General features: G+C 57.4%; 1 protein-coding gene and 1 long non-coding RNA gene across 17 annotated transcripts; one reads left to right on the top strand and one right to left on the bottom strand.

Moving 5' to 3' along the window:
* Positions 1-1300: 1300 nt before the first annotated feature.
* AGXT (alanine--glyoxylate aminotransferase) lies at positions 1301-11210 on the bottom strand. 13 transcript variants are annotated; one of them, XR_012421664.1, is made up of 11 exons: positions 11004-11210; positions 10422-10707; positions 9207-9271; positions 8458-8558; positions 7142-7212; positions 6138-6222; positions 4961-5080; positions 4181-4250; positions 2758-2853; positions 2241-2369; positions 1301-1680 (listed from the first exon to the last, which is right to left on the bottom strand). XR_012421664.1 is itself a non-coding variant. In XM_074010759.1 (11 exons), the coding sequence occupies exons 3-11, from the start codon at positions 9252-9254 to the stop codon at positions 1573-1575; spliced, it is 804 nt and encodes a 267-aa protein (XP_073866860.1). In that variant the 5' UTR covers positions 9255-9271; positions 10073-10707; positions 11004-11210; the 3' UTR covers positions 1301-1572. The 13 variants fall into 13 exon arrangements, 9 of the variants coding, with proteins under 9 accessions (XP_073866860.1, XP_045224061.2, XP_065382461.1 ...); XR_012421662.1 differs by having other exon boundaries at positions 2097-2369; positions 4985-5080; XR_012421665.1 differs by having other exon boundaries at positions 10515-10707.
* On the top strand, positions 8283-18399 carry LOC102132536 (uncharacterized). 4 transcript variants are annotated; one of them, XR_001484232.4, is made up of 6 exons: positions 8283-8842; positions 8939-10728; positions 16335-16433; positions 16938-17124; positions 17868-18004; positions 18277-18399. It is a non-coding gene; the product is annotated as an uncharacterized lncRNA (long non-coding RNA). The 4 variants fall into 4 exon arrangements; XR_012421666.1 differs by lacking the exon at positions 8283-8842 and having other exon boundaries at positions 9983-10409; XR_012421668.1 differs by lacking the exons at positions 8283-8842; positions 8939-10728 and adding an exon at positions 10761-10966.
* Positions 18400-25052: the final 6653 nt, after the last annotated feature.

The following is a 25052-nucleotide window of genomic DNA, read 5'->3' as shown; positions in this document are numbered from 1 at the left end:
AGCCCATCGTACGACCCTGCAATTCCACTCCTAGTTATTTATCCAAGAAAAATGAAAATATACGGCCACGTGAAGACCTGAATAAGAGTTTCACTACCGCCGTATTCATAACAACCCCAAAATAGAAATAACCCAGATGCTCAGCTATGGCGATGAACCAACAAATCGTGATGTGTCCACACCATGGGACGGCACTCAGCAACAGACACACCGGCGCCCACAACGGCACATCCATACCAGGGGAGGACACTCAGCAACAGACACACCGGCGCCCACAACGGCACGTCCATACCACGGGAGGACACTCAGCAACAGACACACTGGCGCCCATGACGGCACGTCCATACCAGGGGATGACACTCAGCAACAGACACACCGGCGCCCACACGGCACATCCATACCAGGGGATGACACTCAGCAACAGACACACCGGCGCCCACAACGGCACATCCATACCACGGGACGGCACTCAGCAACAGACACACCGGCGCCCACAATGGCACATGTGAATGTCAAAAACTGTAAGTGAAAGAAGCTGGCACAGTGGAGGACCTGCCATGTGTTCCCCTGACCACGAAATTTAACTATGGCCAGGCACGGCAGCTCACACATGTAATCCCAGCACTTTGGGAGGCCGAGGCAGGTGGATCACTTGAGGTCAGGAGTTCGATGGAGACCAGCCTGGCCAACATGGTGAAACCCCATCTGTACTAAATAATACAAAAATTAGCTAGGCATGGTGGTGCGTGCCTGTCGTCCCAGCTAGTCCAGAGGCTGAGGTAGGAGAATCGCTTGAACCTGGGAGGCAGAGGTTGTAGTGAGCTGAGATCGTGCCACTGCACTCCAGCCTGGGCGACAAGAGTGAAACTCTGTCTCAAAGCAAATAAATAAATAAATAAATAAATAAATTCAAATATGCCAGGCTGATCTATGGCCACAGAGGCCAGGCAGTCCAGGGGTGGGCACTGGCTGGATGGGAGCATAGGGGGCCTTCCATTGGAGGCTTCCACGTGTCATGGGCTCAGGTCCTGGCTGTGTGCTCTGGAGCACGCAGGTGCCCTTGTCCGTGAGAGGGGTCTCCAACCAGCCCTGTGGGCCGTGTGGGTTCGCCTGGAGGTGGTGCGTGAGGACGTTTGGGGGTGTGACATCTGGGGCTAGAGTGTGGTGGCAGCACCCCCTCCAGGAGAGGACCTGCCCTGTGGGCTCCAGGATGAGGAGTGTCCCCCTAAAGTCCACAATCAGGCAGCTCAAAGAGCAGAGATGCTCTCCTGTCAGACTCTTTCACAGACCACCCCACACAGTGAGAAGAGGTGGCCAGGCCTTTTATTAAACATTCCCGGGAGGCTCACGGCCGGGGAACTGCCGCTCATTTGGAAGGCACTGGGTGCTGCGCCCAAGTGGACTGTTTCCAGGAGGTGCCACTGGAGGGAAAAGGGCTGCCTGGTTCTGCCTCCCGGGCTGGGTCCGTGGCTTTCCTGTCCCCAGGCCTGGGGGACCTTGCAGGGTCTGCTTGCTCCTGATCCTCCTGATCCCTCGGGGTGGGCATGGGCCGGGTGTGTGCCAGCAGGCAGGTCACAGCTTGTTCTTGGGGCAGTGCTGCAAGGCCGCCCCCAGGGCCTCCGTCACGCGGTCCACATTCTCGCGGGTGGCATTGCAGCCCAGCAGGCCGATCCGCAGCACCTGGGGGGCACGGGCCAGGCCGACGTCAGCCTCCCGCCTGGGACCCACCTGACCCTGACCAACGGCTGGCCAGAGCCAGGATGGGCTCTCCTGAGCGAGGACCACCCATCCAGTGTCCATGAGGGGAGCTGAGAGCCCCGTACAGGTTGCAGAGGAGGCCCCCAAACCCCCAGGCCAGGTCAGGCTCTCCTCCCTCTGCACCCGCAGCCATACGGGAGGGCAGGGTGGTGCAGTGAAGGCCCCTCCCACTGCCGCTCAGAGACACAGCTGGGCCCAGGCATGGGGCTTCCCGCCTGGTTCCAGGGTCTGCTCAGAGGGAAGGAAAGACGTTCTGAGTGGAATCATAAAGGCTGCACCCGGTGACCTCAGCAGGCTGGGGTGGGAGCAGGGGAGACAGCACACACTCTACTGGATACCCCTTGGAGAGCGGACCCTTCTGGATGCTCCTCGGTCTGGGCTCTTGGATGACCCCGGCCTCCCCCGGACCTGGTGCACAGTCCTGCTCAAGGAGGGGTGGTGGGTTTGGTTCTGCAAAAGACCCTCGAGGCGCTGCCTCTCACCTTCCCTGCGGAGGGCCCGAGGCCGCCCATGATCTCAATGTCGAAATGGTCCAAGACGTAGCTGACGATGTCTCGCCAGTCATAGCCAGCGGGCACAACTACGGTAGTGACCATGGGCAGCCGGAGCGCCTGCAGGAGGGGCCTGGCTCAGCGAGCGGGTGAGAGGCCCTACACGGGCCTTCGTGACAGCTCTTGGCTGGGGCCATCTGCCCTGGTTTCAGGTTACAGAGGAGCCGGGGGAGAAAGGGCTGGGGAAGAGCAGGGTCCCCACCCTTCAGGAGGCAGTGGATGGGCAACTTCCTACTGGGAGATCACAGGCCGTCCTGAGATCTGGCATCAGAGGCCGGGAGCTGTGACTTCATGGCTCCTGCCGATACTGCTCCCTGGACCCGGGGCCACACCACCCGGCAGCCGCCCCCTCTTCTCAGGAGCCAGTGTCCCTCCTGAGGGAGCTGGGCAGGAGCCCCTCATCCTTCCCCATGGGTGCAGGGCTGCCCACTGCCAGGGGCCTCCTTACTGGGTCCTTCACGAAGAGCTGCAACCCCAGTGCCTGCAGGCGCCCATGCAGATACGCTGTGGTCTCGCGGTGCTGGCGCCAGCTGTTCTCCAGGCCCTGAGTGGGAGATGGCACCGGTGGGCAGTGGCATGGGTGGGGTGGGCAGGAAGCCCCGCCCTCGGTGGTGCAGGAGGAAAAACCTGACTGCGGGCCTTGGTGCAGGGGAGCCCCTGGAGCTCCCAGTTTGGCTTTGCCCAGGAGCAGGCCCAGGACTATCCCAGGCAGGAGGAAACATCTGGGCCTGGGAGAGACAGAGGAGGGGTCTGCGAGAGACGGGGTGGGGGGTCTGCCTGTGGCCCAGGAGGAAAGGAGGGGAGAACGCCTTGCAGAGGGGAGGGGGTTGAGCAGGGAGGGGAAGGGTTGTTGGGCTACACAGGGCTGGGGTGGATCAGGGCCAGGGCTCAGGCTGCTGGCTTCCGGGCCCCCTGTCCTCTCATGGCCGGCTCTCTGACCTGGCATCCTCCCCAGAACTGCTCCTGTCTCAGCTCTGGACAGGTGAGGGGTGGTCTTCCCAGCCCTGGGCCTCTCAGTGTCATCACCTCGGGTCCTCCCGGTCTCCAGCCACCAGCTCCCATGGCCACCCCAGGTGGGTGCCCCGGGGCAGCAGCTGCTCTCTACTCTGGCCCTGGCCTGTCTTCCCTGTACACGTGCCCCTGCAATCCTCACTCTGCCAGGTCCCCACGCCTCCACCCTTGACTGTGCCCTGGTCCTGTTCTCTCCCTTCCCCCCACGACTCACAACCCCCACCCACCTTTACGACCCTAGAGCCTCTCCCTGTGTGAGCGCCTGACCCTTCGCCTTCCCCCAGGGGTGCGGGTGGCATCCAGCTTACGGGGGTACCCTGGCACTAACCCAGCCCTAGGCAGTGGCTTTATGAGTGGACCCAGGAGAACAAACATGGCAGGCACGGCCTTGCAACCTCACGGGAAGCTGGCTGCAGCCTGGGGACCCTTCCTGGACTCTGGACTGGTGGCTGGCAATGGGCCCTGTGGGACACAGGACAAACCTGCAGGAGCTTCCAGCCCCTCACTTTACATCCACGCCCACCTATCTGCAGGCTGCATGTCTCTGGCCCTTCGGCGGCCTCCCCTTCTCCCAGCCCTCCACTCACCGGGCCTCACTTACTGCTTCACACGGCAGTGGAACGGTTGGGAGCGTCCACACTTGCCCCATTGCTGCATCTGTCCCTGGGGCTGCGTCCTCCCGGCCCTGCCCACAGCCAGTGTGCCCGGGGCCAGTCCTCTCTCCCCCACCCCCACTGAGGGCCTCTCTCTGGCAGGCTCCCTTCTGTCTGTGCACCAGGAATGGTTCCTTCTCTGCAGGCCGTGCCCTCGACAATCCAGCCAGTGGCCCTGTCTCCTCCTGTGGAGTGCAGCCCACGCACCTGTTCCGCAATGAGGGCCAGGCTCTCTCTCAGGCTGTACAGGCTGATGACGGGGATCGTGTGATGGTACCTGGAAGATACGAGGGGGCTTGGTCCGGCACCACGGGCAGGTTTGGGGGCAGATGGGGCATTAGCTCTGTCTGCCGCAGCCCCAGCAGCACAGGCTGTCTGAGCACAGGCTGGTATCCGCCACAGGAGTCTTGTCTGGGTTCAGAACTTTGGACCGGGAAGGCAGCTTTGTCTGCCGGGGAGAGCATGGCTCCATGTGGGGCCCGGCCAGGATGCGGTGGGTGGTACAGGAGCAGAGACACACACCACCACCACCCTGCTGAGCCCCTCAGCCCCAGCGTGCCCACGAAGCCAGCACTGGCCCTCTGTGCCCACTGGGCTAGGGCAGCATTCCTGGAGCCTTGTCCCTGTGTGTAACATAAGGGGCCTTGGGTTTATGGCCAAGATTATCTTTTGAAAGGGGATAAACTGAGGCCCAGGAGTGGGGAGATATGGCAGGGCCAGGTCCAAAGTGCCCGAGGATGTGCTGGGACCTCTGAGCGGGGGGACAGAGTTTGTGGAAGAGGCAGTGGGGGCCATGCCCCTGCCCAGAGCCTCGGGCCAGTCGAGGGATGGGGAAACCCAGGGTGGGGCACGCCGACCGCCCGATGCAGGTGAGTTCTGGGACTCTGATTGGGGTTCTTGTGGCATGAAGGTGGGGGGCTCGGAGAATCCCTGAGTGCAGCGAAAGGTCAGCGTCCCCCCAGCCAGCCATGCCCAGCACCCCCACACCTTCCCGTCCCTGCCGGGCCTCACATCCTGGGCTGGCCGTCACAACCCCAGAAGTTGGCCAGCCACTTGATGTCCAGGTAGAAGGAGAAGGGCTTCGTCTTGCGGGAGTACATCTTCTTTCTGGGGAGGGAAAGCAGCCTGAGCACCGGCCCCTCAGTTTGGGCTGAAGGCAGGAGCAGTCTTGCTGGCTGTCCTGTTTCACAGGAGTGAGACGGGGTGGGGCCCCCAGGAGGGCCTGCCCCAGCTGCATTTATACTCAGGGGCCAGTGTGGGACCGGGCAGGTCCTGGGTCCCTCAGCTGTCCAGTACCGCTGGCCCTTGGGCCCAGCCTGCACCTCTGCCCATGTGGGTGTGACCCTGCCATGGGGGCACTGAGGCCAGCTCCCTCCATTCTGTGTGCCCCTTTCTCTCCCCCAGCCCTTCCTACAGGGTCAGCCTTCATTTCTCACATCATCCAAAGGTGACTGCTTTCGGGCCCCAGGGCACACTGGCCAGGCTTAAAACTTTAAATGTGTCCGTCTCTACAACTCCAAGTTGGTGGGCCAGCCCCGGTCTCTCCCCAGGCTCCTGACTCACACCCAGCCGCCTCCTTCACCCTCCCCTGTGATCCAACGGGCATCTCAGACCTCCCACGTCCAACACCGAATTCCTGACTTCACCCCAAAGTCCTCTCTGTTCTGGGGAACGGCACCTCCAGTTGCCAGGCTGCAGCTGGATGTGAACCGCCTGTGAGGCCTGGCCCTCTTCCCCCACCCCTGCCTGGCCTGGCTCGGAATCTGGACACCAGGAGCGGGAGGTGAGATTGGGACTGCAGGGGGCACCATGTGTGGTCCACGTTGTGCCTTGGGGCAGCCCCTGGAAGCCAAGCCAGGGTGGGTTGGGGTGCTGGGCCCCAGGCCCTCAGTTCTTTCCTGGCCACTCCTTGGTGTGAAGCTGGGAACTTCCAGAGCAGCGGACTCTGCACCCTGCACATGCCCATGGCCCTCCCCTTGCCTGGCCTCCCCACTCCCCGTGAACGCAGTGCCTTTGGCCTCCCGGAGGGTGGGCAGGAGAGCGCCAGGTGCTGGAGGAGCCTGGGGAGCCCTTCCAGCCTGGCTCCCGCCCCTCCTGCCTCGGGCCACCTGAGCTCCCTGCGAGCCCAGCCCTGCACAGAGGTGAGGGTCTGTGGGTCACTCACTTGGCCTTGTCACTGAAGGAGATGAACGAGGTCCCTGGGGGGGCGTTCAGGACCTTCTGGGAGCCCGAGTACAGGATGTCGATGCCTGTAGATGGGTGGTTTGTTTGGGACGGGGGAGCCCCACCACAGGGCAGGCCGGTCCAGTGGGGTGCCTGCCTAGCTAATGGGCTGGTGGGCTACGACCCCACAAGAATCCGTACACGATGGGAGGGGAGACATGGAAGGGAATCCTGGGTTCGAATCTCAGCACTGTTGCGTGGCAGCCATGACCTCAGGCCTGAGCCTTTTAGCGCAGCTTCTCCCTCCGCTGTGCGAATGGTCCCCAGGGACAGCCCTGCCACCCCTGGCCCCGTGTCCCCGGGTCCCTCCCCAGGTCCCTGCTTTCAGTAGTAGTTTGAGGATCAGCCCAAAAATCCCTCCCTTCCTGCCTGAGATCTCCCAAATCAGGAGGGGCTCTGCAGAAACAGAGAGGCTCCCATGGAGTGGGTGGGCAGGCACCACAGTGGGCGCAGGGTGCAGGCTCTCCCTCGTAAACGTGCTGATGGGCACAGGAGGCGCCTTGGTCCCCTCGGCCGGCCTGGGTGAGCTTCCCTGCGAGGTGACCCTGTGCAGTGGTGCTCACTGCTGTGGGCAGCCTGGCGGGGTGCAGGGCGGATGTGAAACTGAGCCTCTGGGGGTTCGGCAGAGGGGTCCCCTACACCTGATCGACTGGAGCCCTGGCCACTGCTTCTACTACAGCTCTGGGGCCTCTCAAATGTCCCCCACCAGCTGTCCCTCCCGCCAGTCCCCATGCCTGGATCTGAAAGCTCAGTGGAAACACTGGGGTGCCGGGTAGTTCATGGAGCCGCTCTTGCCCCAGTAAGGAGTGAGTGTTTCCCTGGGCCGGGTGGAGATGAGGCCGAATCCGCAGTGTTGGCTGCCGGATGCGCACTTCCAGCAGGGCTTCCTGCACCCGGAGCCCCTGGCTGCTCGGGCTGGGTAGGACCCTCAGAGCACACCCTTACCTTGCTGGTCCATGTAGAGAGGGGTCCCACCCAGGGATACCACCGAATCCACCAGGAGCAGGCACTTGTACCTAGAGAGATGGGGGATGGAACGGAGGGCCGCAGGTGAGGCAGGGGGCCGCTGGAGGGCTTGGGCCCCAGCCTGGATGGGGTTTCTGAGCCTCAGGCTGGCAAGGAAGGGGGGGTGCCTCCCACCTGTGCCCCAGGAGTTGGCCAGTTGCCTTCTCCTGCCTGTCAGGATCCGTCAGGACCTGTGGCTCTTTCTTTTCCAGCCCTGATCATTGGAGCAGAAGGAGCTGGGGGAGTGAGGGAGCATCATGGCCCTGGTGGGACCCAGCTGCAGGGCCCTGCAGTGGTGCCGAAGAGGGTCAGCCGGGCAGTCTGTGGTTCCCCAGGGACAGCAGGCGCATGAGGGCCTGTGTGGACCCCAGGGACCACGGTGGCACCAAGCTGGGTCTCCCTCTGCCAACAGCTGCTCGGCCCAGCCACTGGCCAGAGTCCAGGGCCGGAGGGGACAGAGTCCCGGAACAGCACAAACAGCAGCACCGCGAACTCTCACCCTCCGAACTCTCACCCTCCGAACTCTCACCCTCGAAACTCTCGCCCTCTGAACTCTCACCCTCGTCCACCTCCATATTTTCTTGTAAAGAAAAGAAAGATACAGAAAGTATCTCGTGCTGGCTGCAGGTGGGGACGGCCTGGGTGTTGCTGAAGCCGGCCAGGTTATGTTTGTGAGCTTTATTCATGGCCACGGTCCATGTAGCAAGCTGTCCGGGCTGGGGGCCCTGCTGAAGGATCCTCCCTGGCCGTGGAGTTTCTCTCCTCTGTCCTGTGCTCAGACCTGCCGACGGGACTGCTAGGTCCCAAGGGGCTCTGTCCCCATTTCTCAGGAATCCCGTCTGACTCCATTCAAGGCCCTGCCCTGTGCACCCCCATGCGGGGGTAAGGGAGGCTGGAGGAGGGAAGTGGAGGGCATCAGGGAGCTTTAGTGCCCTTGCAATCTCGGGGCGAGGTGGGGACAGGCCCTGGCAAGATATGGAGGTCTGTGCCAAGCCCTCTTCAGTCATGGGGACAGAGGTCAGTGGGCACCGTGGGGGTGCTTGGCCAGGGAGCACCTGAGCCTGCCCCGGGGCCTGGGATTGTCTTTAGACTCAGCCCAGAGCAAAGAGGACCTGGGAGGTGCTTGCACCCCACACCATGTGACAGAGGCCAAGGTGGGGACCAGGGGCAGAAGCGCCAGAGGGACCAGTACCCACCCCTCCCCACAGCCTGGCTCTGAGCTGTGCTCTGGCCCACCGCCCTGGGGCCAGGTTCACCTGTGGCAGAGTTCCCCAAAACCGTCAAGGGGCTGCAGCACGCCGGTGGACGACTCCCCGTGGGTCAAGAACAGCAGCACCGGCTTGTGCTGGGCCAGGCCCTGGGGAGGCAGGGATGGCTGCAGGCGAAGCTCAGAGGGGCAGGGGCCAGGAACCCCCCAACAAACCCCCCATGGGTGGCCCAGCTCCAGGCAGCAGGGGCTGGGTGCGCCTCAACCCCTCCCTGACGGTGTGCATGCGAGGCGGAGGCGGGGGCATCTCCGATTTGGGAGGAGGGCTTTTCCAAGAACAGGACTTTTGCGCAGAGGTGGAGGAAGGGTGGCCCCAGCCTGCTGCCTGGCCTGTGAGGGCTGTTGCTAGATGGACGGAGTCCCCCACACTCCAGGTAGGTTGAGGCTGACTTCAGCCCACAGGGTGGAGTATCCTGAGTGTCAGGGACATGCTCTGCAGCCCTGACCACAACCCTGTCTCCTGCCTCCAGCCCCTCTGACCCTGCCCACAGGACCAAGCTCCTGACTCAGTTTCCCTGCCAGACAGAAGCCTCCCTACCAGTCTTCCCATCATTCCCAGGTAATGGAGCCCTCCCCTGTGGCCACTCAGGAGATGCTAGGATGGGCTGAGGGCCAGCCATGGGCCCCAGCCTCCCGGCTCTGATCCCACCCCACTGGCTGGTCACTGCCAGGCAGCCCATGAGCCAGCATGCCCCCCAACCTCCTTCCAGACCTGACCCCCACCCTGGGTCCCCCTACCTCCTCCACCTCCTGCAGTGTGTAGTGGCCTCCAGGGTCCTTGGTCATTGGGTGCACTCGGGCTCCTGGGTGCAGGACAGAGTGGGCCGTGAGTGTCCCGCACACACTGTAGAAGCCAGCGTTGGGCACCCGTGGCCCTGCTGAGCAGGGGGGCCCTGTGAGGGCTGGACCCCACCCTGGCTGCCTGAAGACGAGGGCGTACTCTGCCCAGTGAGAGCCTCTCTGTGTGTAGAGCCAGGGCCATCTTGACCCCCCGACTGTTGGAGCCAAGGCTCCTGGGGTGCCCTTGACAGAGCTCAGCTCAAACACCCTTTCTCAGGCCACACTGGCCAGTGTCTCCCCAAGCAGAGTGAGCTCCTGGGGGTCGGGGCCGCACCTGGCCCAGGGCTGGCACACCACTGGTGTGGTGGATGACAGAGCGAAGGATGAGGGGTGAGCGAGGCAGCAGTCTGGCCCTCTGTTGGAGCTGGGACTCCAGGAATCAGGCCCTCGTCCCCTCCTTCTCTCTGCCCCTATCCTGCGTGCTGCTCGTGGCCAGGGTTGTGGGAGGGGAAGAACTTGCAGCCGAGGGTACAGAATGGGGACAGGGGAGGCCATATACCGCAGGCATCTGAGCCTGAGTGCCCTGATGACCACTTGGGGTCCTGGCCTCTGCTGACCCTGGGTCCCCTTGAAAAGTTTGTGGACTTTGGATTGGGACCGTCTTGGCTGTGGCGGTTGGTTGAGTATTAACCAGCGTGGCCACTGTGGAGCTGGCCAAGCTGATGTCCCTCAATGCCACAATCAAGCACTAACCCCAGGGCACACTCCTGCTCCTGTCTCTCTCCCAGAAAAGTGTACTCCGGAGGCACATGCTCTGTCCATACCCCCATATTTTGTGGATCACATCAAGGCTCCAGAAAGGGGGGCTGCTGAGATTTGAGGGGAGGCTTCAGCTTCTGAAACCCCACCCTGTCACAGAGCAGAGCTGGTGCCTGGGGCCCTGGACAGTGGCTGGGGTTCTCAGGAGCGTGTGCTGGGACCAGAGGCTTCCCTGCAGTGCCATCCCCCACGAGCTCCAGAAACAGCTCGAGGAGACTGGAGGGATCGGAGCACCTGTGCTGCTCCCAGCCCTATCAGAGTCAGGTCCCACGAGTGCCCTGACACCACCTGGAGGAGGCAGCGGGCTGAGAGGAGGAACGTGTGTGCAGGGCCACAGCGTGGGTAAGCGCTCACCCGGGGACAGGGCCGCCAGCTTCAAACAGAGGGAGACCAGGGAGGCCTTGAAGGATGGAGCCAGGGCCATCCCCACCTGGCTCTCTCCCTTACCCATGCGCTCCCCGATGTCCATGGCTCGCTGCCCCCAAATGCCATTGACCCCGACCAGGAAGGAGTCCCCAGGCTCCAGCACATTGACCAGGGCGGCCTCCAGGGCACAGTGTCCGGAGCCAGTGATGACCAGTGTGAGCGGGTTCCTGGTCTGGAACACGTACTGGATGCCTTCCTTGATCTCGTCCATGATCTGCGTGCATGTGGGAACAGGGTGAGACCCAGGCTCCTTGCCCCTCCCCGTCCGTGATCTGCGTGTGGCTGGGTAGAGGGTGAGACCCAGGCTCCTTGCCCCCCCGTCCTTGATCTGCAGGTGGGAACAGTGTGAGACCCAGGTTTCCGGTCCCCCCTCGTCTGTGATCTGTGGGTGGATACAGGGTCAGACCCAGGCCCCCGCGAGTGAGGAGACAGTGACCCCTCCCCTCGTCTGTGATCTGCGGGTGGGAACACAGGTGAGACCCAGGCCCCCGAGTGGCCCCCCACTCCTACCTGGTACATCTCCTTGTCCATTGGCCCGATGATCTGCATTCCTCCGGCCGACATGATGCGAGGAGGCAGGTTGGAGGGACCGGGCCCCAGCAGGAGCCGCTTGGGGATGGAGAGGGGCTTGAGCAGGGCCTTGGGCGGGGGCACCAGCAGCTTGTGAGAGGCCATGGTCTGCACCCAACCTGCCGCTTGGGGACCTGGGGCTGCACTGGACTTGGCCAGAGCCTGGAACATTTCCCGGTAGGCTGGACACAGAGGTGAGAGGTGAGGATTGGTGGACAGGCTTCCGCGGCAGCCCTGCCTTTTGCTTTTGTTCCCTGAGCCTTATCTGTGCTTGTCCTGCGGGTCAGGGCCAGGCAGCAGGGGACTGAGCCCTCAGGCAGAGGGAGCCTCCAGGGCTGAGTGACAGAAATTGAGGAGAGCAAAGATCACCTGGTGGCCATCAGGCAGGCCCTGGGGGCTGTCGGGGGAACCTCTGTATTTGGGAAAGGTAGAAGTAATTAGACTTCTCTATTATCTAAAGTCGGCACCTGGTTCCAGGCCTCCTTTCAACCTAAAACGTATACATAACAAGAATTTCTATACATCTCTGGAATGCGGCATGCCGAAACTCACTGTGCAACCCCTGCCTTGCGTGTGTCTGTGTACTGTGCAGGTTTGTTTGCTAAGTTGAGCCTGTAAACCAAAAAGTACCTGAAACGGGTCTCAATTAGTTTAGAAACTTTTTGTTGCCAAGGCTAAGGACGCACCCGCGCCACAGCCCCAGGAGGGAGGACATCCTTGCCAAGCTCAAGGGTGCACCCCTGACCACAAGTGCCCAAGGTGATGGGGGCACAGCTTGCTTTTATACATTTTAGGAAGACATGAGCATCGATCGAATGTTGGTTCCGTCTGGAAGGCTGGGACAGCTCGAATTGGGGGCTTCCAGGTCATAGGGAGACTTAAACATGTTCTGACTGTCAACTGATTGAAGAGTTCGGATCAGCAGAAAGGGGTGTCTGGGTTATGAAATAGAGGCTGTGGAGAGCAGGCGGCGCCTCCAGGCAGTGGGCTTTAGAGAGAAAATAGACGGTAAACGCTTCCTATCAGACTTAAGGCCTGCGTCGATGTTAATGCTGGCGGGGGATGCTGTGGCATGGCCCAAACGTCTTCCAGGTTAAAGTTTAGAGTGCCATGGCGGACAGGGAAGCCCATTCAGATGGCTGCCGGGAGGTCTTCGAATTTTATTTTTGGTTTACAAGCCTTCCCATCAGCTGCGCCAGGGTCAGCAAACTGCAGTCCATGGGCCCAGTCTGGCCTGCCACCTGCTTTTTATAAATAAAGTTTTATGGGAACACGCCCACACCACTGGCAGCTGCTTTGCAAGCACAAGGCAGGGTTGAGTTGTTGCAACATAGGCCACAGGGCCTGCCAAGCCTCGATGATCTGTGCTCCCACCCTCTAAGAAACACTTCTCTGACCCCTGAGCTAAGCAGGATCAGGCTGGATGTGCAGGACTCAATTTCCCTCTGACAACTATCTTGGTGAAATCTCTGACCCTTCCTTTGCCGCCATGCTCATGTCCACCTGCTTCCTGTTGGGGTCTCGAGAAAGGGGAACTGGCACAGTGAAGAGGGGTGTCCAGTGCGCCTGGCTACTTCCTGCTGAGAGGGAGTTCGGGGGACAGGTCGCGGTTTTCCTTTCTTGCTCTCGGTCGTGAAGGGAATAAAGGGTCATGAAAGCTTGTGCACGGAGGCGCGTGACGGGATTCCATCAAGAAGCCCCGTGTAAATCGAGCTGCCGTTGCAGGCCGGTGTTGGGACTGCATAGCCGTCTGCAGGTGGAATTGTTGTCATCTGGAACATAGAGACTTAACGAGAGCATTAAAAAAAGGCAGGGACCAAATATTAAAAGAAAAATCGCCGAAGATAAAGGTCTGAGGAACAGGAGAAGCCGAGGGGTTTTTTGAAAACCAGTCAGGAAAAGTTTGGGCCCAGTCTTGGTTACTTTGGGAAAGTGTGTGTAGCCATTTGGCTTGTTTGAAGATTTCTCGGGCATCGGTTTCCACTTCTCCAGACACATTAATGTAGGTGCAACAGGTCCTGTTGATGACAGCACAGACCCCTCCTTGTTCAGCCAGGAGGTGATCCAGAACTCACCTGTTACCAAGCACCGAGCTCCTGCTGGCGAGTCTAACGACTTGTAGAGCTGACAGACGGGTGCCAGCGTTTGCTACTTCAAGGGAGGGGTAGGTTCTCGTAGTTGTGATTTCCCGGTAAGTAAAACCTCCCCAAGGGAGGTTTTACAAGTTGTGATAGTTCCCACAACTCCCGTCACAATAAGTCCCAGGGCCCTTTTCCTTCTGAATAGAATTCTGAATTGGAAGTGATGCTCAAGGCAGTGATTTGGGTGGGAGCTGTTGTTCCCAGACTACAATCACCACAGTGAAGAGAATGATCAAGGTGGGATAGGGCCGAAGCTGGAAAAGGGTTTCACCATGTTGCCCAGGCTGGTCTCGAACTCTTGACCTCAAGTGATCCGTCTGCCTCGGCCTCCCAAAGTGCTGGGATTATAGGTGTGAACCACTGTGTCGGGCCTAAGATAAGATCTTTATAAGTGCTAGAGAGGCTCTTTGTGCTGGGAGTTAAGATAAGACCCCAAAATTGAACACCCTGTGTGGATATTTGTACCTTAGAAGGAGATACTTTGTACCTATAATCAGCAAGTTTGTTTAGTACTAATACTGTGTTTTGGTCTGGAGCAGCTTTGCTAGGACTACAGATTATAGGTCATCTACATACTGGAGTAGATTGCCATCTGGGTGAAGTTGCAGTGTGGACAGGTCTTTAACTAGGGCCTGTCTAAAAAGGCGGGAGCTATCTCTGAATCCCTGGGGCAGAACTGTCCAAGTCAACTCTTGAGTTATTTGAGTATCTGGGTCTTGCCGTTCAAAAGCAAACAAATATTTGCTATCTAAGCGTACAGGAATGCAGAAAAACACATTCTTAAGATCAAGAACTGTAAAACAAGCTGTGGTGGAGGGAATCTGTCCAACAAGGGTGCAAGGGTTTGGGACAACAGGATGAATAGGAATAACAGCTTCGGTAATGACTCTAAGGTGGGAACCATCTGGTTTCTTTACAGCTAAAACAGGAGTGTTGCAAGGCGAGCTGCATGGGTACACTCATCCACGGGTTAGACGTTTTTGTTATTAGAGGTTTTAGCCCTTTTCATGCTTCTGGTTTCAAGGGGTATTGGGGGGTTCTGGGGAACTTACTGGGATTTTTAAGCTGAATGACAATAGGAGCAGCTGATATTGAACGGCCAGGAATAGAAGCTTTCCAAACCTCAAATGGCACTGGTTTTAGAATGTGAGGTTCTATAGATTGTAGCAGCTCTGTTGGTGATGTGTGAGTGAAAACAGCTAGAAGGTGAAGCCTTAGCTACAAAGTAGCTTGTAATTTTGTGAGTAAGTCATGCCCTAATAATGGAACAGGGCAGTTCGGCGGGACTGAAAAGGAGTGGGTAAAGGAATAGCCTTCCATTTTACAAGGGAGTGGTGGTGTGAAACAGCCTCATTGGGGTTTTCCATCCACACCTGTGAGGAAAATGAAGGACTAGCACGTTGGGCCACAGTAAATGTTTGAAGCTGAATAACTGGCCCCTGTATCTCCGAGGAACGCTGCCTCTTGTTCAGCCTCAATCAGATTTCCCCAGGGCTCCTCCATAGAGAGAAAGGTTAGGGCCACACAGTCCCATCAGTCATCTGGAGAATGACTTTCAGAGGCTTGGAGAGAGTGAGGGTGCCCGTCCTTGCCCTCATCCTAGTCCTTGTTCTGCAGGACTCCCTTGTTGGGTAGGTTGGCAAGGCTGTGGCTGTGATGGCCCAGAAGGAAGAGGTGTCCCACGCCCTGTCATGGGGGAGAGAGGGAAATGCACTCTTCCAACGACCCTCTTGTTTGCAGTGAGGACAGGGTCCTGGGGGCAGCTCGTAACCCAGAGGTTTGGGATACTCTGTACTCCGGTGTCCTGGATTCCTGAAATAATGACAGGCCCCTGTTCTGCTAGTGTTATAGGGACAAGCCTTGGGGTCAGTAGCAAATGAAAAGAATGTGCCAATGCTGTTGCCGTGTCAGCAGCTTGACCCTGCCATTTTTCCTCCTCCAACTGAGCCTTGGCCCTCAGGGGTTCTGGGGTCTAAATTGGTGTATTTATGCATGGCCTACACCAGCCTAGTTTGGAAAAGGGCAGGGGTTCTCAGGTGGCTCCTGAGTGATTTCTCGTAATTTAGAAAAATTAACAGGGTTTATTAGATCTTTTTTCATTTCTTCCAACAAGTAAGTTATAATCTCATCCGCCCCTGCCTCTGTCTGGACCACCTCAGCAGCCTGGTATTGCCAGTGGGCTCTGTGTTGGGGACAGATTTTTCCCAGCTCTCTTATCATTAGGGTTATGAGCATGAGCTTTATCTGCCCCAGCTTGAGCTAAAGACCACATGTGTGATTTTTCTTCATGGGAACAGCAAGTAGTTAACACCACGAATATGTCTTACCAGATTAAATCAAAGACAATAACTAAAGCTCGAAATTCTTGAATGAACTTAGTGGGATCCTAGCTAAGTGAACCCAGTGTGGATTTGAGAAAGATCAGACATTGGAAAAGGGACATGAACTCGAATTGTTCCCAAATCTCCATTTGCCACCTTGTGGAGAGGTAAAACCCTTGTGGGATCTTCTGAGGACTCTTTGCTAGTGGCATATGTGACAGGATGTGTGAGTACGTGAGGGGGATAGAGTGTCTGGGTATGGGGGCGGGAGGGTTGACTGGGGGATGGAGCAGATGGAGAGGGTGCAGGTGAAGCGGGAGCAGGCTGCAGAGAGTGTGATGGGCAAAAGGAAGGGCCATCTAAGACATCAGAATCGGGGAGGGAGGAAGTTCCTTAGAAGCATATATGACAATTTTTGTGTAATTTTGGGTTTTGGGATAAAGCCAAAAAGACTTGACCACATGGGACCTCTGCATCCTTTCTGAGATTCCAGCAAAATGAATCTAGTTGTAAAATAATATTCCAATCCAGGGCCCCATTAAGAGGCCAATATAAATTATTGGGGAGCATATATTGAACCCCAGATATATATATATTTTTTTTTTTTTTTTTTTTTTTTTTGAGACGGAGTCTCGCTCTGTCGCCCAGGCTGGAGTGCAGTGGCCGGATCTCAGCTCGCTGCAAGCTCCGCCTCCCGGGTTTACGCCATTCTCCTGCCTCAGCCTCCCGAGTAGCTGGGACTACAGGCGCCCGCGCCCGGCCTGAACCCCAGATATATTACAAAAGAAAACCATATGCTTCTTTTTCAGAGTTTGTGGGTCAAAATGAGACCAGTTTTGAAGAATGCAATCCAAGGACGAGTAGACGGAATTGAAGAATGAATTGGATCCATGCTGGGTTCAGATCAGGTACTGTAAGATCCCCGAGGTGTCCCTAAGGGACTTGGACCTCGCCTCTTTGGCTCACTCTATGAGGGGGCATCCACCACAGACGGAGGGCCTGCCCTTGCCTGGATGACCACTCCAGGTATGCCCGTGTTTGAGTGGTCAGCTCAGACCTAAGGGGAAGGAGAACTCACCCGTAACTTGGGATGCGATTTCCGCTTGAAGTGGAATCCAAAAGTGGGTCTGCAACCAGTGGGGTGTGTCTGCGCAGAGTCGGGGTCACTGCCGCTCGTTTCCAAAGCATGGTTTACAGGGCATTAAGTGACAGTGGACTTGCCACCCCAAAGGGCAATAGTAAATTCGCTCTTTTGTCTTGGCCTTGGGGTAACACCAGGTAGCGCCCGTGGCCAGAAACCCTCAATTTCCAAAGAGTACTCAAGCTGGTTCCCTGGCGGTTTGAAAATAGAAAAGAAGCCTGGCTAATTCCTCACCCCTAAGGGCAATGATGGAAAAATATCTCTTCTCTAGGGCTTCAGGATCCCACTGAAGAGTAGTCTTGGCCAGGGCCCTCAGTTCCCGAGTAAAGAACCAGACCATCAAGGGAAGCAGGGAGGGAAAAGAAGGGAGAGATCCCAGTAAAGTCCCGTATGCACAACCAAGGAGCCGGGCGAGGTGTTGGAGCCCCAGCATCGGGAAGTGGCCGACTCGCGGGCTGGTAAGAAGAATTTACCAATGACAGTATGGGTTTGGAAGAGGAAAGGTTTATTAGGAAGAAAGAATGCTGCAGAGGAGGGCAGTGGGTGCCTCTGCCGGGGGACTCGGCAGCACCGGGGATTTTCCTTAGGAGCATTTCTGGACCTCACGGTGGGAGCTGAAGGGTGATTTGCACGATAAGTGCTACATTTGTAGACATTCTGGTGCCTTAGTGACGGCAGGGGGTGCACACTGAGTTTCATCAGCCATGCATTCCAGAGATGTATAGAAATTCTAGTTACTTATAAATGTTAGGTTGAAAGGAGGCCTGGAACCAGGTGCCAACTTTAGACGATGGGGAAGTTTAATTACTTCTAAATTCCTCAAATGCGGAGCTTTGCCCCTGGATGGCCTGTCTGATGGTCACCAGGTGGTCTTTGCTGTCCTCAGCCAGCTCACAGGTTGCGAGCTGGCCTCTCTGCCATCAGTGCTCGCTCCTGTCTTTGCTCAGCTCCCCCTCACTCCCCAGGGAGTCATCCCAATTGTCCGATGTCCTCAGCTGCCATCAGGCCACTTGCCCCACCTGTCACATCATCTGTTGACTGCCTGTCCTCCCTGGGGCAGGACCCCCTGTATGCAGCAATGTGTGCCTGGCATGGCATGTGTGAAGGCACAGAAGGTCTGGTCACAGAGTTGGCTGACTGGTCCTGGAGGGTGGGTGGGCAGCCCTCGGAAAGCCAGGGAGGTGTGTGTGCTTTGTTCCAGGACGCAAGGTGTTGTTCGCTCGTCCTCTGTCAAGGTAACCAGGAGAAGCTGTTGCAACCACCAAGGGAGGGTGTTTCCTCAGGCCGAGAGCTTATTGGGAGCTTCGGAGCTACTGACGACAGCAAGCTGCAGGGCAGGTAACCGACCTCCGTCTCCCAGGAGTCCAGGGGATAAAGGTCACCTGGACAGGTGGCCAGGCCGTTCCAGCCAAGGCCGGCAGCAGCAGCGCCCTGGGCGTGGCCTCTCGCAGCTGTGAAATGGGAGCTGAGGGCACCAGCTGCTCAGCTCACCTGCCTTTCTGGGCCCTGGGGTGGGCCTGGGCTGGCAGGATGGGGTGTGAAGTCCAGGTCAGGAGCCGGGACTGGCCTGCCTTGCCCTCCTGGGCTGGACTGACCTGGGGTTGTCTTAGTTCCCCAGACGAAGTCACCAGCGGAACCAGCCGGCCTGCTACCTGACACACAAGGCCAAGAACTGAGTCTCTTTTAAAAATTTAACTTGTTTTGTCGTAATTGATATAAAATAATGCAAACAATTTCTTTGGGTCTGATGCCCGTCTCACTGAGGCAGGCAAGCCTGTCGCCCTTAGGTGCTCTAGGGAGATGATGTGCGGCCTGCCAGTCTCGCGGTGCTCTCGCCACTGCTGCCAGGCGTCCCCGCCGTGCACCATTTTAATTGAACCCTGGCTACACCAGCCTGTCGGGACATCCAGGCTGCAGGTGGCCATCGGGGGCATTCGCCCTTTCACAGGCGGCAGCTGGGTTCCAAGAAAGGGGAGGATTGGTGTAAAACCCACCGCCTCAACTGGAGGGCGGGACCCCTGGGCCACGGGGCCTGTGCATGTAATGCAGTGGTGCCTCGGGGGTGTCCAGCACAAGGTGCCCCCTCCAGGCCACGGCCTGAATGGCAGGACTTGGTTCTGGCACGTGAGGGTCCCGCCGAACGGATGCCACCCAGCGGCTCCTGATGATACGCCATGTCCTGGGGTAGCTGTTCTGGTGCCATGTCCTGGGGTAGCTGTTCTGGTGCCATGTCCTGGGGTAGCTCATCTGGTGCCATGTCCTGGGGAAGCTGTTTGGGTGCTGTACCCGGGTCTGGTGGGCCATGAGGGCTGCCACACATGCCTATGCCGTGACCTCATCCCTGGAACAACCCCTCCCATGCTGAGCCTGCTGCTGCGTCCCTGCTTGGCACAGGTGCCTGTGCCCAGGACTGGGTGTAAAACCAAGCCCTGTGTGGACAGCCTGCCCGTGCTAGGCCGGGAGTCCAGCCGTGTGGAGGCAGGGCTGTCCCCGGACCTCTTGTCTGTGAAGTGGAGTCAAGTTCTCACCTGGGGTGACAGGGCAGATGTCGGGGCCACGGGTGATCACAGTAACGAGGGTTGTGGTGGACAGATCCGGCTCTGCCTCTCCCACCTGGGCCAAGGCCGCCCTGATGCGCTGCCCCCTCCCCATGCGACCCCGGCCAGCCTGATGGTCCTCCCAGACAGGGGTGGGGGGCATGTGGCGCACCTTCCTGGGAGTCAGCACAGCCCCCTAAATGCTGGAGGACTCAGGAGCCAGGACATCGGGGATTTCCAGGCGGCCTCCAGGGCCCCTTTCCCAGCCTCTGACTGTGACGAGTTCTTGGCATTGGGGGGTGGGGTGGGGGCAGGAGGTGGGTGGAGAATCCGGCACTGCCTTCCTGGCGTTCACTCTGGGTTCCTAGAGGAGAGGAAGCCTTGGCCCCTCAAGACCTTCCCAAGCCCATGCCGCAGAGATGTGACAGAGGCCCGGTGTGGGATTGGACAGGACAGGCCCGGCCCCCTTCCTGGAGGTGGCTGCAGGGGGCAGGACAGGTAGGGCCACCTCAGCCGTGTGACCCTGGCAGCTGTTTGTCCCACGGGGACCCCACGTCCTCATCTGCACGGCAGGGACACGCACTCGGGCAGCGAGGGCCATGGTGACTTGTGGGGAGAGGGGAGCTGCCCACTGCCGCAGTCTCTGGACTTTGCTCCTGGGCCCGCCACCTGGCCCCCAACAACCTAGCACCCCAATGCCAGGACAGCCCATCACCCTCTTCTCCCAAGTGACCGTAGAGTCCGAACCAGAAAGTGGAACAGCTGATGAAGAGGCTGCTGGGCAGGTGTGGCCTCAGACTGTGAGGGGCTGGCCCCATCTGCCGCCCCTGCCCTGCCTTCATGAGGCCAGTGTTCTGGATACGGGGGAGCTCCGCTGGGGAAACAGCACCCCCCCCCCCACATCTCAGTGGTGAGCAGTGGGTGTGGGGTGCATTGCAGCTCCCGGAATATCCTGTCCTAGTCCTAACCCCTGTGAAAGTGGCCTTGTACCAGGGCCTTTGCTGATGTGATCAGGTAAAGGGCGTGCTGGATGAGGGTGGGCCCTAGCCTGGATGAGGTAGGAGGCCAGCAGCACTCATTCTCCGGACTGGACTGAAGACAGGCCAAAAGCAGCAAGCAGCACGGAGGACACCCTCTGGCCACCCTCACTGCCCATCAGCCAAAACACCCGCACCAGCACCAGGACAGTTTACAACGGCAAGGCCATGCCCGGAAGTCACGGTCCATTTCCATGGCAACAACTGGAAGTTACCGCCCATTTTCTAGCAATTTCTGAATAACCTGCCCCTTCATTTGTGTGCCATTAAAAGTGGGTATAAATACAGCTGCCAGTCACCCATGCAGCTCCCTGTCCACAGGTAGCCCCGCTCCACCGGAGCAGGCACGGAGCTGCGGCACTACCACTGCCTCCCCGAAGCTGCTTTCTTTCACCACTGGCTCGCACTTGAATTCTTTCCTGAGCAAAGCCAGGAATCTCCCCTGCATCACAGTGACTGGTGTCCCTCTGAGAAAGGAGAAAGCTGGATTCAGGCACAGAGACAGACACATATGGAGAAAGCCATGCAGCCAGAGACAGAGCGGGGCGGTGCGGCTGCGACAAGGAGCCCTGGGGCTGCTGGCAACCACCAGAACCTAGAGGAGGCCAGGAAGGACCCCCCAACCCTGGGAGGCTTCAGAGAGTGTGGCCCTGACAGCACCTTAATTTTGGACTTCTGGCTTCCAGAAATGAGTGAGAAAAGGTTTTTGTTGTTTTACATCACCCAGCCTGAGGTCGTTTGTGTTGCAGTCTCGGGAAGCTGAACAGCACATCCATGAACTCCTAATGCCTGAATTCACCGATGGCCTTTGTCATGATCTGTAAGAGCTGTCTGCCACAGAGTGCTGGCCACCGTCCCCACCAACTCCCATCTCTCCAGGGCCCTCCAGCTTCATGTTGGTCACGTGGCCTGTGCCCAGCTCCTCGAAGGGTCGCCAGAGTCTCATTCACACCCTTTCCTTGTTCTTTCCATTCTTAAGCCTCCTAATGTAGCAGGACGAGCTGCAGACAAAACTCCTCAGACACCAGATTAAAGAAGGAAGAGGTTTTTTATTCGGCCGGGAGCGTCGGCAGACTTGCGTCTTAAGAGCCGAGCTCTCCGAAAAAGAAATACTTGGCCTTTTTAAAGGCTTACAACTTTAAGGGGTCCACATGAAAGGGTCATGATAAATCGAGCAAGCGTGGGAAACGTGACTGGGGGCTACATGCATCAGCTAACAGAACAGAAAGTTTTACAATGCTTTTTTCATACAGTGTCTGGGATTTACAGATAACACAAGTAGTTTAGGTCAGAGGTTGATGTTATTATTAATACTTTTTTTTTTTTTAACTCCTAGGGCTGGGTGGTGGTGCCAAGGTTGTCTGGCTATTTATCTTACTTTTGTTTCTTTCTCTCTTTCTTCCTGTCTTGTGAACAAGGCAAGGTGTGGGGGAGGAGGGCAGCAGGAGTAGGAGTGGTCTCCTTCCTTACTAAGACTTTTGAGACTTTGATCCAGCACATGCACACATGTGGGAACGATTCTTTGGCCACCCCAACCTGCAGAAAGACACAGTTCTGAGAAACAACTGGGCGCTGTGCGGAGCTCAGACCGTGGCAGGAACGGGCAGTGCATCATGGCCGCCTGTTGGGTGGCAGGAGGTGAGTGGCCACAGAGCAAGGCAGGCAGGTGCCCATGTGCAGCTCCAGCATGTGCCTGTAAAAACTTTTAAAACACTCTGCTCTTCATGGAAAAATGTAGAAACAGCCCCACGTGGCAGGGAAGGCACCAGCCCTGGGAACTCCTGCCGGTTCCGGCCCCCTGAGCCTGACCCTCAGTGAGGGCTCTAGCCCCAGCTGGGACATGGCTGTTTCACAGAGGCCGGCACGGATGCCGTTGAGGAGAAGGGTGTCTGAGCAAGCTGGGTTCTCCTTTGTGCGTGGCCCACACTCACTCACGAGCCTCTCCACCTGGAATTCTGCCCTGTGGAGGGGGGATGTCCACGCCCACCCTGGCCTGCATCTCAGGGATTTTATGAGCATCAGCGGGCATAACACGCCATGGTGAAACCTGCCCAATTGTGCCATAGAACGGATGTTGATGATTTCTTTTAAATAAACATAGAAATTGGCCCTCCCAGTCTTAAAACTTGAGAAAGCTACATTTGTCTTATCTGAGTTCCTTTCTCAGGAAACTGGCCCTCAGCCCTCCCAGGGAGTCTGAAGGAATGGAGACTCACCAGATCATGGCATCTAGACAAAGAGATGCCAGACCCTTCCCCTGTCATGGCTGCCTGTCCGGCCACCTGCTTCCTCCTGACCAACTCCTCTTCCTCACTCTCCCTCGTTCCTGTTTTCCTGCAGGTAGTTACATTTCTGCTCTGCAAACCTCTACTTGTAGTTGATCAGGGTGATGGATTTGAGGTCCATCTCCCACCTCCTTGGCTGCTGCTCCCCATTAAAGCCTCCTTATTGGCTTTCTGTGTGGCGAGCAGCAGGACCGAGACCAGACTCCTGGTGTTTCGGTAACAAGAGGACACTCGAGAAACTACAGCCACAAATCAGCTCAGCCTCGATGTCGATGAGAAGCTGGTGGCCTTGCCCTTCTCAAGGGTTTTCCCAGGAAAATCAATTTGATGCCTACTTGAGATGCACTTTTTAAATTGATTTTTTTTACAATAAAAGTATTGTATGTTCATTGTAAATACTTTTAAAACATCAAAATACGTTGCTTAAAAAATTAAATGCCTTAAAAATGCCTTAATACCCTCTATACCCTCTATTTAGATGAGCCCAATTTTTTTTTTTTGATCGCAGCTCACTGCAACCTCCGCCTCCCAGGTTCCAGCTATTCTCCTGCCTCAGCCTCCCAGGTAGCTGGGACTATAGGTGTGCACCACAATGCCCAGCTAATTTTGTATTTTTAGTAGAAATGGGGTTTCACCATGTTGGCCAGGCTGGTCTCGAACTTCTGACCTCGTGATCCACCTGCCTTGGCCTCCCAAATGTGCTGGGGTTACAGGCGCAAGCCACCACTCCCAGCCAAAGCCCACTTTTACAACGGTGGGGGTGCGTGTCAGTTTCTCATATTTATTTTGCTACATTTTGGTCCATATAACTGAAATCATTCAACACGCACTGGTATTTGAATGGAGTAAACACCAGAAGATTCTTGGGCCCCAGTGGAAGGTAACAGATAGGACAGATTGGTGCTGTGCAGCGTGTGGCCCTGGTGGATTTATCAGTGTCTACTATCCCACAAAATTTTTGAAAGAAACAACTGAAGTCATCTGATAGCACTTAAAGAGGCAGCATCGCTACCCGTGTGCATCAGGGTGATTTGGCAACAGCTTAAATCGAAAGTTCTACCAAGGGTGAATTTCCTTTCTCTGGATCTGCTGGGTGCCAGGAGAGCAGTTTATCACCCTCGTGTAGGGAAGGGTGACAAGCAGGCTGGGGTGCTCCCTCGGCACTGGATTTTGGGGGTCCTCACCACCCTGGCGGATCAGAGGGGCCACTGCGCCTAAGCTGTGTGTGCAGACAAGCGGTTCCACTGGGCACCTGCTTTCCTCCCAGGGATCCGAGATCTGCAGGCATGCCAGGCAGAGGGTGCGGCATGACCAGCCCCAGAACAGCCCTGGTGCTGAGGCTGTGAGGCACTGAAGGGCTTCCATGGTTGGAACATGTCACACGCGTCACCATAACGCGGTGCTGGGGAATGACGTGCATCCCGTGGGCTGCACCTGGAGAGGATGCTGGGAGCTTGCGCCGGTTTCCTCCATGCTCTGCCCCGCGCCCTGCCCTGTGCTGACTGTGTGTGTGTGTGTCCTTTCCTGGTAAAAAATCAAAGGTCAGCAAGTCCTCCTGGAGAACTGTCAGCCTGGAGCCATGGCAAACCTGCACAGCCACCTGTTTCCACCTCAGGCAGTGGTGTGGTTTCCCTCCACACGGTTGATTCTCGTTAGAGCCACAGTTACCGTCCTCTGTGCTGACAACCTTGTTCTCCCGTCCCGGGAGAGTTCTGAGGTTTGATTCATTAATTCATGTTTTTGTTTGTTCACCATCATTTATTGATAATGTTCCCTGGATCAATCATAAGAGAATAAACGATCATGAATAAAACAGTGAGAAAACGCACAGGCTCACTGCTCCAAAGTGCCGGCCCAGGAGCAGGACCTGGGCAACCACGTGGTACGACCTCAGAGGAGAGGTGGCCACGGCAGGGAGTGAGCAGGAGGGAAAGGAAGACTTTCTGGTGGAAGCCACGTCTGAGCCAAGATCTGCCTGGGGAGAAGGGTTAATCTGGGCATGAAGGTGGGGCCCAGAGCGGCCAGGCCTGCCAGACAGCACCTGCAAGACCCCTGGGGGCAGGGGCAGGTGCAGCCAGGATCAGAGGAAGGACAGTGTGGCCAGGAGCAGGCTGTAGGGTGGCCAGAGGGTGTGTGGGGGCCACAGGAAGGATTTGGGTTTATGCTGAGAGCCCCACGGAATCGTGGGAGGATGGACTCTACCTACAGCAATGGCAGATCACAGCACAGAGAGCCTGGAGGGTCTGCTCGGGAAGGCAGGCGCCAGCTGTGGCTGGGAGGTGTTTTGTACTGAATTGTGCCATCCAAAATGTGTGTGTTGAAGTCCTTCCCTCCAGTCCCTCAGGATGTGACCGTATTTGGAGATAAGGTCTTTAAAGAGGTAATTAAGGTTAAATGAGGCTGTTAGGATGGACCCTAATCCAACCTGACTGTGTCCTAATAAGTAGAGGAGATTAGGACACAAACACAGGGGAGATAGCCACGGGGAGACACAGGGAGAAGATGACCATCTACAAGCCCAGGAGAA

Source organism: Macaca fascicularis, chromosome 12 (assembly GCF_037993035.2).
Source record: "Macaca fascicularis isolate 582-1 chromosome 12, T2T-MFA8v1.1".
Lineage (NCBI taxonomy): Eukaryota > Metazoa > Chordata > Mammalia > Primates > Cercopithecidae > Macaca > Macaca fascicularis.
Note: the sequence above shows the minus strand (reverse complement) of the source record. Positions and strands in the feature narration are given on the sequence as shown.

Bases quoted from the DNA above. Each gene is read 5' to 3' on its own strand.
- AGXT (XM_045368126.2), bottom strand. From the start codon at position 11,168: ATGGCCTCTCACAAGCTGCTGGTGCCCCCGCCCAAGGCCCTGCTCAAG. The intron at 2,370-2,757 runs GTAAGGAGGCCC...CCCCTCCTGCAG, and splicing joins AGCTCTTCGTGAAGGACCCA to GCGCTCCGGCTGCCCATGGT. The intron at 1,681-2,240 runs GTGAGAGGCAGC...CGTGCCCCCCAG, and splicing joins TCGGGCCCTCCGCAGGGAAG to GTGCTGCGGATCGGCCTGCT.